The sequence below is a fragment of the Pinus tabuliformis genome, chromosome 2_2 (assembly GCF_031772625.1).
Source record: "Pinus tabuliformis cultivar Carrire ecotype Pingquan chromosome 2_2, CPIR1, whole genome shotgun sequence".
In the NCBI taxonomy this organism is placed as follows: Eukaryota; Viridiplantae; Streptophyta; class Pinopsida; order Pinales; family Pinaceae; genus Pinus; species Pinus tabuliformis.
Genome location: NC_142300.1, coordinates 634,390,254 through 634,404,214, shown reverse-complemented (window position 1 = coordinate 634,404,214; position 13,961 = coordinate 634,390,254). Strand labels below are relative to the sequence as shown.

Genomic DNA, 13,961 nt, shown 5'->3' with positions numbered 1-13,961 from the left:
GAACGTCTCTTCCACTCCCAGATGTGGGTAAAGGGCTCCCAGCTACAATTCATTGTTGACAGCGGGAGCCAAAAGAATCTCATTTCGGCAGAGGTCGTGAAGCGGTTGGGCTTACCGACCACAGCACATCCACAATCGTACACCATCGGGTGGCTTCACCAAGGACGGGATCTTTGCATGAGCCAACAGTGTCGCCTTACATACAACATCAAGCCCTTCACAGAGGAGGTATTGTGTGACATTGCTCCCCTTGAAGTTTGTGATGTATTATTAGGACAACCATACTTGTAGAAGCGACATGTTGTGTATAAATCAAGGCCCCGTGTTGTTATTGTTACTTCGGGAAATAAGTTGTACAGGATATCAGAGGTAGCACCGCCTACCGCCATCTCTTTGTTTACTGCAACACAATGCAGTAAGCTCATTTCCAAAGCTGGGAAAATTGTTTTCCTGATGATACACCCTCAAGGAAAGAAGAAGACGGTGGCCACGACCTCCAAACAGGGCCCCTCAGTACGACAACTACAAATGGACAAGGTCGTGGAGGAGTACGAGGACATCTTCACCTCCCCCACAGGGGTTCCTCTACACTCTTATGTCAAGCACTCCATTGATCTGACCCCAGGTACACCGTTGCCCAATGGACCAATCTATCGGCGCTCCATTCTGGAGAACGATGAGATCAAGAGGAAGATTTAGGAGCTGCTGCAGAAAGGTCACATTCGTCCGAGTTCATTGCCTTGTGGGAGCCTGATCGTGTTGGTACAAAAGAAGGATGAGACTTGGAGACTCTGTTTTGACTAGCGAGCGCTGAACAAGATCACTGTCCGTAATAGGTACCCGATCCCATGGATTGATGACTTCCTGGACCAACTGAAGGGGTCAAAATATTTCAACAAGATCGATTTGAAGTCAGGATATCACCAGGTACCAATCGAACCCTTCGATGTGTGGAAGATTGCCTTCAAAGCCAAGGATGGCCTTTTCGAATGGTTGGTTATGCCTTTTAGATTGACAAATGGTCCTGCAACCTTCATGAGGCTAATGGATGACATCTTGCAGCCATTCACCAACTCATTTCTAGTGGTTTAATTGGATGACATCCTGATCTTCAGCCAAAGTTGGGAAGAGCACCTCCACCACATCTGACAGGTTCTCCAAACATTGCAGCAACACAAGTTATGTGCCAATTTGGAGAAATGCACTTTTGGCATGACCCAGGTTCAGTATCTGGAATACATTATTGGTGAATAGGGGGTGCATGTGGATCCAGCCAAGATCCAAGTCATTCGGGATTGGCCATCTCCAACAACTCTAACAAAGCTTTGTAACTTTCTAGGTCTGGCCAACTTCTACCGCAGGTTCGTGTTTGGATTTTCTCATATCACTTGACCCTTGAGTCAAGTCACCAAGGGAGGAGCGCAAGAAAAATTCTTTTGGTTTGAATCTCAACATAAGGCATTCACAGAGTTGAAAGATCACCTCTGCTCGGCACCAGTGCTCGCATTACCAGACTTGCAACAACCATTTGAGGTCGAGACAGATGCCTCTGACTATGCTATTGGGGCAGTCCTTACTCAACACGGGCATCTAGTGGCATATCAAAGTGAGACACTTTCAGACACAGTCTGGAAGTATCCCACTTATGACAAAGAGATGTATTCCATTGTGCAGGCCTGCCGACAATGGAAGCATTACATTTTGGGGAAGGAAACGGTCATCCACACAGACCACTGACCCCTACCGTTCATACAGACCCAAGGGAAATTGCAGAATGATCGCCATCAGAAGTGGTCCACATACCTGCAACAGTTCCATTTGAATATCAAGTATAGAAGGGCAGCACCATTAATATTGTAGATTGCCTCAATTGACCATCGATCATGGTGTTAACCACTGTGCTCAACTCTTGTGGGCACGAGACTTCTGATTGGCCACTTCTCTACAAAAGCGACTAGACACTCTTGGAGGGTCAGCATGTTTCAGATTTTCACCTCTAGGATGCCCTGTTATGCCACCTGGGTCACCTTTGTGTTCCTTCAAGCGAGCGTGCCAAGATGATTTGGGGAGCACACTACAGTCGGGCTGTTGGGCATTTCGGCGTCGAGAAAACTGTGGCAATACTGCAAAAGTATTTCTATCGGCCAAATCTTCGGCAGGTTGTCAGGAAGTACATTAGATCATGCACTGCGTGCACCATTGCCAAACTGACCATCAAGAAGCAAGGCCTCTATACCCCGCTGCCTACACCTAGTCGACCTTGGGAATCCATTTCCATGTCAGGTCTTCCTTCCACTAAGCATGGAAATGACTGTGTTTTTGTGGTCGCTAACAGGTTCTCGAAGATGGCCATTATGGCGGCCTGCAAGAAGAATATCACAACAGAAGCCATTGCTAAACTCTTCTTTGAACGAGTGTGGGTACACTTTGGGATCCCATAGTTTGTCATCTCAGATCTGGACAATAGGTTTCTCAGTACATTTTGGTCCAGTCTTTGGTCGATGTTGGACACCAAACTCACTAAGTCCACAGCCTTCCATCCTCAAACTGATGGCCAAACAGAGGTTGTCAACAGGATGATCGTACACATTTTGTGCATGTACAACTCAAAGCATCCACACACATGGGATGAGAGCCTCCCCTATGTTCAGCACATCGACAACCAAGCTCTCCACAGCTTGATTGGCCACATCCCTTTTCAGGTGGGCTTGGGATTCCAGGCACTATGTTCCATTGATGTGACCATGCCATTTGCAACTACTCACGCAGATTCGGCTCATGTCCAGTCCAAAATAGATAAGGCAAATCGCTTCATTGAGCACAGCCAACATATTTGCTAGCAGGTCCATGACATTCTGGAGAAATCAAATGCCAAGTACAAGTAGCGACATGATCAACATCGGGTGCCACACAAGTTTCAGGTGAGCGACAAAGTATGATTGCATTTGCGAAAGGAAAGCCTTACCGGAGCCTATCGGAAACTCAGACCACTCCGATATGGTCCTTATACCATTACCAAGGCTGTGGGAGATAATGCCTTTGAGCTTAGCATTCCCCCATTCCTTGGCCTACATTCTTTCACCAGGGCAAGTGGCTCACCAGGGACCAAGTTCAACAGAAGTTCCCTCATCTCATGGAGGAACTCAACGCAATGGGGACCAAGGCTTCCTAAGGGGGGAGGAATGATCCAGGTGGATATTGGTGGCCACCCTCCAATTCCACTTGGACCCCCACCATTGCTTCTTTTAGTTTTTTAGTTTCCTTAATTGTAGCACAGTTTACTATTTTTAGCAGTTTTTCGGGTCCTCAATTTTGGGAGCCGTTTTGAGGCCCTAAACGACGTTTTTTTGGAAATCTACCACCAGCATTTTTTTTGTATAATATCGTTTTTATTGTCATAGTCCTCGGAGAAATCTTTCCAACGGGCTATCATGCGCGTCAAATGGAGATAATATGACCAAGTCGCGGCCCTGGGAAGTTGGCTGTCTAACTCACCCCAACGGGGCCCATAAACTCTTGGCGTTACATCTCCTCGAGTTAGGGTTTTCATTGTTTAGGGTTTTCTCTTATTGTTCAATAATAAAAAGGTCCTTGAGCCTCATTGTAAGGCAGTTCAGAGGCATGTAGCCACCACATCTCTTCTCAGAGATAAGCTACCATCGCCCTAGCTGGTTTATTTCCATTTCTGTTTGTAAGCATATTTCAGTATTTTACATTGATGAAATGAAGTATTATTTCCGCTGCATCTCTATGTTTATGGTTATCTCTGTGATTTGTTGTGTTCCTGTTTAAATCCAGATCATCTAGAGAATAGAATGACTGATCATCTGGTTTGCTCTCCTAGTGACCTTCAAACCTCCTCTTATACTTTTCCTGTTGACATCTCAACGGCTGAGATTAAGTCCCTAATCAATGGCTAAGATTAGATTTGGCTTGATCCATGTCTTTTGGACCACTCTAACATAGATTCATATTAATAGGCATTAATATTTTATTTTCCCTAAGTTTAGACTTAGGGACTCCATTAAAAATATTAATTATTTTAATATCTCCTGATTTGTTTAGAATCTGCCCAAACCATTTCTGGGTATTGGTGATCTCATGTACCCCAACCTCTCCACCAAATTTCGTGGCTAGAGCACATTCAATGCTACCCCAAATCAACACTCCTTCTTAGCGAGGACTGTGCTCTAGCAATACTCCTTATTGAGTATTACTCTGATCATCCGTCATCGGTACCTGTGCTGATGCTAGGCCTTCCTACCCAACATCATCTACATTGATGCCTCCTGTACTGCTGCCCATGGTTCTGCCACTGCCACTGCTGCATTTGTACGACAACTCCCTCTACATTTGTGTTGCTACTTGTCCTTTCTCCCAGCACTGCATCTGCACTGCACCTCCTCTTATCATGTTGCATCATGTTGCCCACTACTACATTGCAACTCAGTTGCTGAGAAGTAAGTAATTGATCCCCCAACTGACCTCCCTATTGGGCTAGAGACACCCACTGATGTTGAAGCTCCCTCTGTCACTGACAAGTGCTCCCTCTCTAACCTCTGCGCTGTTGCAACAACTTCCTACATCTCGCACTGTTGCACACCTCTTTGTGCCTTCCTACACTGGTGCAACACTCCTGTGCCTCTCGCACTACTACAGCCTGCTAGCTTTGCGCTGTCTTGGGACTCCTGCACTGTAGCTCTCTTTGCCCCTCCATCCGCATCCGTCTCTACCCACCCAGCCAGTCCTACTACTCCTCGTCGGGGCTCCCGTAGCAAGGTCTAATCCAAGAGGCTGGGTACCTCAGGATCCTACCCCTCATCGCCTGTAGTCCGCTTGACTACAGCTCGATGTCTCCCCACTTTCACTCAAGTGGTACATGTGCACTCATGGCACATTCATCATCTGTCAAAACTTCCTTCTCTACCCGTGCTGGCACTGTCTTAGTCTCGGAAGACTCTCCTTTACTCTTCTTCCTTGGGAACTGGGTCGCATAGTGACCCATCTCCCCACAGTGGAAGCACTTGATCTTGGAGAGATCTTTCTTCTTCCGCTTCTCTTGCTTTACCTCAGATGCTAGGGCCACATCCTCCTCCTCCTGTTTGACCTTGATCCCTTTGTTGCTACTACCTGTCTTTGACTGTCGTCTAATCTCTTCCTGGCGAAGAGCTGCCCACATCTCGTCCCAAGGTAGGAGAGTCTCTCTGCCCAGGATGCTCTGGACAAACACTTCCTACTCTTTTGAGACGGCATTCAGGGTTGTCCTTACCATAAGCTCCTGATCCGGTGTTGCTCCTATAGTAGTCAACTGGTCTCGGATCTCATTCAGTCCTTCAAGGAAGGTGTTAATCGATTGACCCTTCTTCGTCTGATACGACCTCATCTGGTTCTCGAGCAACATTCTTCTCTGCATAGAAGTATCATAGTATAGGGTCTTGAGAGCCTCCCACATCTCAACTGTCGTTTCCTTCTCGGCTATATGTGGTACCACATGATCCTTGACCCCGTCAAGGATAATGCACTTGGCCCTCGCCATCGCCTCCTCGTACCTGTCATTCTCACTGGGGTCGATTGGGACAGCTATTACCTTTAAGGCGAAGTTCTTGACACGATTCTTGTCAAGCACAAATATGATTCTGTCCTTCTAGACTGCGAAGTTCGATGTTCCGTCCAGTCTGTCCTGGTCTCTTACCCCGTGTAGTGCCATGATGCTCCTCTACTTTCCTCCTAGAAGTTCTCTGTTCGACTCCTCTGGGTCTCTACTTCCCGTGTGGAAGTTCTCTTCTGGACTCCCTCTGAGTCCTGATTTCCCTCCTGGAAATCCTCCTATCACTTGTTGAGATGCCCCCTACTCTGATCATCTTGTGCAACTACACTGCTAATCCGGGTTCCTCGGCTAGAAACACTCGGTAACAACTCCTCTGGCCTTGCTTTGTCAGGTATTGTTCTGACTACAATACATCACCAGCTCTACTCTGCAATATTCCTGCAACCTTCTAGACCCCAGCAACTGCCTCCCTGTGAACTGCGTCAGCCCTTCTCTGCCCCACGCTGGCTCTGCGTCACCTCAGATGTGTCTGCATCAGCCCTGGGATGCCCTACGTCAGTCCTTTGGCCCTCTGCGTCAGCAACATTGGCCTCTCTGAGGCTCTGCGCATTTCCCGACTTCTTCCGCGTGGCTCTGGCTGACTCTACGTCACACTTCCTGGCTTCTGCGCTGCTAGAAACAACTTTTGTCACCTCGGGATAGTTGTTTTCTGCTGCTATTGCTCCGCTCGGTTGATGTCTCTTAGTCCTCCCGTGATCTGCAATCACGCTCTAATACCATGTTGAAGTTTCTAATTTTACTTAGTTTAGAAACCCTTCATGCACTTTTTCTGATTTATTCCTACCTATTTGTTAATTTTCATTTAACAAGTTATTTACAAAGTAAATACTGAAAATAAACACCAGCGCATGCTCAACATATTACAGATCAACAACTAAAAGAAACAAGAACAAACACACCACATGACACCATTATTTTTGGACCGATGTCCCCAGAAAAACCAATGCGGGAAAACTGGTGCAACTACCTGAGGGTTTTCTTATCAAGCAATATCAGAGTACAATCTGGGTGACAAAACTGGCCTACCCAATAGAGAATTTCCTTAGCAGCTATACCTCACAGTTTGAGAGAAATCTCCTGGTTGAAACCCCGAAAAACCTTTCCGGCAGCTCCTCAACACAAAATTGCTCCTGAAACCCCAACGTCTACCCAAACTAGACTGGGTCAGCCCCTCTCTGTCTCATGTTGATGCTTTCTTGGCCTGCATCAGCCCCAGGAGGCCCTGTGTCAGCTCTACGAGCCTCTGTGTCAGCTACGCTGGCCCCTCTGGTGCTCCGCGCAACACTTGGCTGCCTTTGCGTGGCCCTACGTGAGCCCTTTCTGGCTCTATGTCACCCTCCTTGGCTACTGTGCTGCTCTCCCGGCACAATTTTTGCCTTCTCTATTCCTCTATACTCAATGCCCCTCAGCTGCTCTCCCGATCACTAACTCTATCTCTCTTAGCAAACCCCACTCTAGAGAATAGAATGACTGATCATCTGGTGTGGTCTCCAAGTGACCCTCAAGCCTCCTCTTATACTTTTCCTGTTGACATCTCAACGGCCGAGATTAAGTCCCTAATCAACGGCTAAGATTAGATCTGGCTTGATCCATGTCTTTTGGACCACTTTAACACAGATTCATATTAATACACATTAATATTTTATTTTCCCTAAGTTTAGACTTAGGGACTCCTTTAAAAATATTAATTATTTTAATATCTCTTAATCTGTTTAGAATCTGCCCAAATCCTTTCTGGGTATTGGAGATCTCATGTGCCCCAACCTCTCCACCATATTTCGTGGCTAGAGCACATCCGATGCTACCCCAAATCAACACATCTAGCTTCCCCCACCCCTGTGTGATCCTTTGAGGTGGAGGTCTAGTCTCATGCCCCTTTTGTGGAAAAGGGGTCAGTGCAGGAAAAGGCGCTCTATTCTTGGGGTTAGCCCCCTGTAGATCTCTGGTGCACAAAAATGCCTCCTGCAGCATGGAGGGTCTGTGTGACTTAACTAGTGCATGCAAGGGCTCAAGTAAGCCCTTAATGAAGGTGTACACCCTCCTAACCTTTGATAGATCCGAAATCATCACTGATTCTTGTAGAAACTCTGAGATGTATTGCTCTGGGTTGCCTGTTTGGCACAGTTGGGTCAGCGCTCCGAAATGGGCCTTTGGGTCTCTCTGGTCAAAACGCTCTCCCACCCTTCTGGTGAAGTCCTCATAAGAAGCCACATTGTCATGCCCTAGGGTGGCCAAGCCATGAAACCACCAGTCATGGGCTTCCCCCTCCATGTGCAGCGTGGCCATCTTGATGGCTTCCTGTTCTGTCATCCGGTTGAGTTGGAAGTAGGTGTCCATCTTCTCAACCCAAGCCCTAGTCGTGCACTTGGCAGTGCCATCGAAAGTAGGGAAGTACATCCTCCCTATGGTCCTTTGTAGCTCATAGTTCTGGGTTCCCTGTCCTCCATAACCCTTGTTCTTCTCACTCTGCTTGAGCTTGCAGAAATCTTTGAAAGAGAGTGCTTCCCTAAAGTCTGCATCCATAGACTGCCACTCTCCCATCTGAATGGGGTATTCACCCCTTACAGGTTCGATTTGTGCCACTGGTATGAAAGAAGGCAGTGTGGCACGAGTTTTCCCACTAGATGATGGGTGCTGCATTGTTGGTGAGGGATGTTCGAATGGCTGAGAGGCTCCATAAGTTTCCCCAAACAAAAACCCTCTAGGAGTGGTCCTCTCTGTTCTGCAGCTTAATCTCTTCCAGCATATCTTTTTGACCCTTGGCTAAGTCATTCAGGGCTCTCAGGAGGTTGTCGAAAGCCATCTCTTTCCTGCTCTTGGGTTCCACCATGTCCTCCTCTTCTACCACTGCTTTCCCTCTGTCCTTCATGTCTAGAGTAATCTCCAACTCTCTTTCTCTGCTCCGGTACCTCTACCTCTGGTATGCGATGTTTTGCTAGTCCCCTTCTCTCATAGGAGACAATCACCACAACTGAGCTAAGAACTAGGCTCTGATATCACTGTGATGTTCCTAAGTAGGAATACAAGTGATATAAAGCAAATAATTTGTGCAACAAAATATAAAATCAAAATACACATTAAACACCCATGGAAATGCTGCAAATAAGGAACTGCTAAGCCATTTTATTACTTTTTTTAGGGAAAAATGCAATGGATAATAGTATGGTACACTTGGGCTTGCCTCAATGGACAAGCATGACCAAACCTAGGTGAGAAAATAGTTGATCCGATCATTGCTCCAACTGCTGCACCAATCTGCAATGCGCTGCCCAGAAAACTGCCTTTCTTCTAGGTTTGAATGGTTGAAAAGTCCACTTCCCGTGCCCATAAAATTATAAGCTTTAACCCCGGACTCTTTTGCCTAAACCCAGGAAAACCCACGAAGGAATTTGGCTAGTTTAAACTTCTGTAATTTGACACCCTTGGAACCCAACTTCAGCTACAACTGCAAAACTCGGCCTGCTAGAATCTGCCTGTAAATCCTCCCGGAAATGATCCCAAAGTGTTGGGTTGACCCCTACTACCAAGCCCCTGACTTCTCGGATGGGCTTCCAGCCTATGGCACTTGCTCCTAAACCCCATGAAAATGCTGGACTGGCCCTCTGCACTGTCCCCAAGCCCAGTAATTCGAACTGCTGGGATGCTGGCTCCAAAACTCACAAGAAATGCTGGCCTATTGCTACTCTCCCAATCCTCTAACTCTCTCGGCAAATGTCTGATCAAGGATAGATCCAACTCCTCCTACGTATTCTCCAGCTAACCAGAAATATGCACTCTTTGTTTTTGGATGAATGGTAGTGTTGTAACGCACTCCCGGATCTCCTGAAATGATTATGGAACTGCCTCCCTAGGGTAGGCATGGAAGGTCCCCGAAGGAAGGGTTGAATCTCCTACTTGAGAGATTCGTGGCTAAACAACCGGTTGACTCAGCTAAACAATAGAGCGAACAATCAAGTAATTTTGATTGCAAGGTGTAAGAATGAACCCAAATGAGAGCTTCTTCCTCCTTTTAACTCCTTGGGCCTTCCTTGCCTCATGTGGGCCCCTCCATCTAGCTATTCAGATTCCCTCCAAGACATTCGAATGGCCCAGTTCGAATTCACATGTGGGTGGCCCCCACATTCCACTAGCAACCAAAAAAGTCGAATTTCCTCCTAAGTCCCTAAGTCGAAAATGTTGGGTTCTTTTCCTTAATGAAAATTGTGCAAAATTGTCTAGCAATGCCCTGTTACAAATGTATTTGAGAAGGGACATGACAGTGCGCACAAGTGCTATGCCCCTAGTACATCCAAATGCTCAATCCTGATCGACCTATAAGCCTTTGAAAAGTGTGATGAAAATGGCAAGTGAAAAATAATCCATGATATACAAACATCAACATAGGAAAATGATGAATTTAGGACCAAAATTCTCTAAAACACAACCTATTTGGGTATGGTCTTCAAATTGGTCCATGACCTCATACAAATTGAGGGTAACAAGGAGAAAGGACCACATGTTCCTTGAACGATTTTGCTTGAGGTGTGGGGTTCACTACTCTGTTGATTTGTGGTAGCATTGGATGTGCTTTAGCCATGAAAATTGGTGGAGAGGCTAAATCACATGAGATATCCAAGTCCCAGAAATGGTTTGGGAAAATTCTACCCGGTTAGAGAGACATTAAAATAATTAATATTTTTAATGGGGTTCCTAAGTCTAAACTTAGGAAAATTAAAATATTAATGGGTATCAATATAAAACTGGGTGAGAATGTTCTAAATGAGATGGATCAAGCCAAATCTAATCTTAGCCGTTGATTAGAGACTTAATCTCGGCTATTGAAAACTCAACAGGAAAAGTATAAGAGGAGACTTGAGGGTCAGTTTGAGATACACCAAGATTGATCATTCAATTCGATTTTCTGGAGCGGGGTTTGCTGAGAAAATTCAAACAAGTGATATGTTGTAGCGAGGGGCAGTGAATACATAGCAGAGAGACAGAGATAGTGCCTGAGGGTCAGCGCAATGACCAGACACGCTGACGCAGAGGCAGCAGGAGCCATGCAGAGGTAGCTAGAGACTGCGTAGAGGCTGAGGGGCCTGCGTGGGTGACGCAGAAGGCCAAAGAGCTGATGCAGAGAAGCAGAAGGCTGACGCAGAGGGTTCTAGAGCTACGCTGAGGCTAGCAGGGCTGACGTAGAGCCTTGGAGAAGCGCCAGAAGGATTTTCGTGGGGCAGACTTGCTGAATATCTATCTCCGAGAAGAGGTATTACTGCCGTGTAAAAATATCTGTTGGGTGAGCTAGTTTGGCACCCTAGTTGTACTCAAGAAATCTGCATAATAATAAAACCCTCAGAACTGTTGCACTGATTTTCCCGCATTGGTTTTTTCCGGGGACGATTGTTCAAAAATAACGGTGTTTATTTTCAGTATTTATATGTATAAATAACTTGTTAAGGAATAAACAAGTAGGTGAAATAATCCTGATAATGCAGTAGGGATTTCTAACATGTCAGACTTAGAAATTTCAACATTCTCCACAAGCTTGTCCAAACAAATGGGAGGCGAAGCTTCCTTTCATTTGTTTGACTTAACCCACTAATTAATGTCAACATCCAAACTTTGATGTTGACTACTTGCAATTGCAGAAGACTAGGAGCTAGTGCTTTGAATTTCACCACTAACATCATATCCACTAGGGAGGAGATCATGAACTTGCTGCAAAACAAGACCTAAAGCACCCAAAGAAGACGCCTAAAGAATAGCCACAAATAGATCTGTCCCCCACACTATGAGATAGCTTAGCTAACGGCTTACTATGCTTGGCTGAGGGACAACCATCCTTGGTTGCCTTTCCCAATTCCATTGATGAAAAAACCTCCTTGACTATAAGATGTTGTCGAGGTAGAAACACCTGTACCCATAGAGGAATTTTGGATTAGTTCCCAATGGGCAGAATCATGGATGAGGTGATCTTGTGCTTGATAGGTAAAGAAACCATTTGGAAGACTTAGGTATGCTGATGAAATCATCTAAAGTCTAACATAGATGAATAAAGGGAGCTATTTTTCCAAATCTAGTTCAACATAAATCCCAATGCTGGTTAGAAAAGAATTATGCCATCCATTTGGGATGAGCACCTTAGAAAACAATTTGGCAAACAAATCTACAAACAATCGTAGGTTGGTTGGAAGTGCAAGAAACTTCAACCAAAGAGGGTAACAAGCCTTCCCTAGATCCTCTAGGTTAATAGTCACCCGCCAAGCTTGCACATGAGTCAGGGAACCTTCAGTGGTCTAGGTACCGTGTTGCAAAACATGTTGGGCTGCAGTGTCAAAATTAAATAGAAGGTGAACATACTTGGATCCCAACTCCCCTTAGCTTCCTAGTTCATTAGGAACCATCAGTTAAAACCTTCAATTGGAATGCGACATAAGAGAAACAAAATCACACCATGATGCTCCAAGCTTTTCCTTCCTTATAGTACTCCTTATTTCTACTATGGAAAATTTAAAATATCTATCAGCCAGGGATGAAAAATTAGTGCTAGTCCTGGGTATCGATCCACCCATATCATCAATAAACTGTGAATGATTAGGGGAGGGCCCTCCTCAAATTTCACCAAACCATTTTCAAGCAAAAAGACTCCATTAATTTGGACACTTCCTACAGCAACTTCAGCAAACTGAACACCAACCACATTCTCTGTGGATTTGGTGGGATCCTTCTTTTGAAGTGGCAATTCCTCTAAGGATCCGTCAATATGTCCATCAGTCGCATCTACCATTTGTGTCTCTGTATCTGCACTCAAATTGATGACTAGATTTGCTTTAGACCCGTCCAATTCTTGCAACCCAGTCGAGGGCAATGGCAGCCACTCCACTTGAGCTTTTGGATCTGGATCTACAACACCTTCAAGTTTTGCTTTCAATGAAACAACTACAGTCCTAATGGAGCCATTCATATCCCCACAATCTAAAGGAAGAAATTTTAGAGGAAGCTGATTCCGAGAACGATTCCTCCATGCATACACCCAAGCATCATCTTCTTTATATTTGGTTGGTGATCTTCCCTTTTCCTCTGTACCTGTGCTATCCCATTAGGAGACTGTACCAGACTCACTCAAGAGCCCTGGATCTGGTCACGGATGAATGCCATAGCCCCTTCACACATATGCACAGCCACATGGTGGCCTTTTCTCTCCTATCTGTACAGTTGCCAAAGTTTCTACACTTGCCTCAAAAATAGGGTTCCTCAAGTTTTCTCTGATTCTTCCTGCCTCAAATGACATGTTTTCAGTGAAAGAGATGCAATTCACAAGGCATTATATGTAAAATAATCGGTCATTTTCTGTTTTTTAAATAGAATTTTCCATGTTGAATTTACCTTTAATATCATTGAATTTCTCTATATCTGAAACATATGACTTTATGAGTAAATAAGATGCCATGTTTAAAAGACAAATGGAATTCTTTCCAATTAATTGTGAGAAAACTTATGTTTGGATTAATTGTGATTTGGATAGTGATACATACATAATTTCAAATATTTTATTAGAGGTGGGAAAAAATGACGAGTCATTTCTTACCATCTTATTTGAAGTTCTTTTAGGATGTACACCTTTGGGGAGCAAACAGTAAATGTCTCTGCTGAAAACAAAAGTAGACAAGCAGAACACTAAATCATGTTAAGAAGTCAGTTAATTGAACTGATGGCAAGTTCTGCTGTGCAGGGAATTGTTAAACATGAACCTTACAGGAAATCTAGCTCCAGAAATTGGAATTTTACAGGATCTTAAAATTTTGTAAGTTGATTCAATATTAAATTCAATGTCAATGTAGTTATGTCAGTGCAAGTGATTCCTACAAAAATGAAAATGATGGCATGGAATATCAACATGCAAGTTTCACATTCATTTCAGATATTATTACTTGCTTCATATAAAAGTCATACCTTTGCTCTTTCCAGATTACATTTATGTATTGGTATATGCTACATATAATGTGCATTGCTATACAGTTTTTCTGCATTTCGCATAACTTAATATGAAGAGCTCTCCTTCAACATTTTTATACCTCTTTTTGTTGTCTTTTGAAAGGGATGTCATGTGGAATAATATCAGTGGCAGTATTCCTAAGGAGATTGGAAACATAACAACTCTTGAACTTCTGTGAGTTTCTTAAAAACACTTTTATTTTGAATGACTCTGAAGCTTGTCTATGTGTTCTGTATTATTTGTAGAGTCTTCCTGAATTATGTGTTCTGTATTATCTGTAAAGTTATTTTCCTCTACCAAAATTCAGATGCTGTTTCAATGAAAAATTCAAAGCTTGTCATATGGGAAATTACAACCATTATAGCTATCGCACAGAAC

The 13,961-nt window shown here is 44.4% G+C and overlaps 1 protein-coding gene across 3 annotated transcripts in view; it reads left to right on the top strand.

The window, feature by feature from the left end:
- The window catches only part of LOC149194226 (putative LRR receptor-like serine/threonine-protein kinase At1g06840), a 404,279-nt gene that overhangs the window by 89,974 nt on the left and 300,344 nt on the right, over window positions 1-13,961 (top strand). For 2 of the 3 annotated variants that reach the window (XM_089407380.1, XM_089407378.1), the window contains exons 3-4: window positions 13,320-13,391; window positions 13,686-13,757. In XM_089407380.1, the coding sequence (XP_089263506.1) occupies window positions 13,320-13,391; window positions 13,686-13,757 (144 nt within the window). The remainder of the gene's footprint in view (window positions 1-13,319; window positions 13,392-13,685; window positions 13,758-13,961) is intronic. The other variant, XM_089407379.1, reaches the window with a different exon arrangement.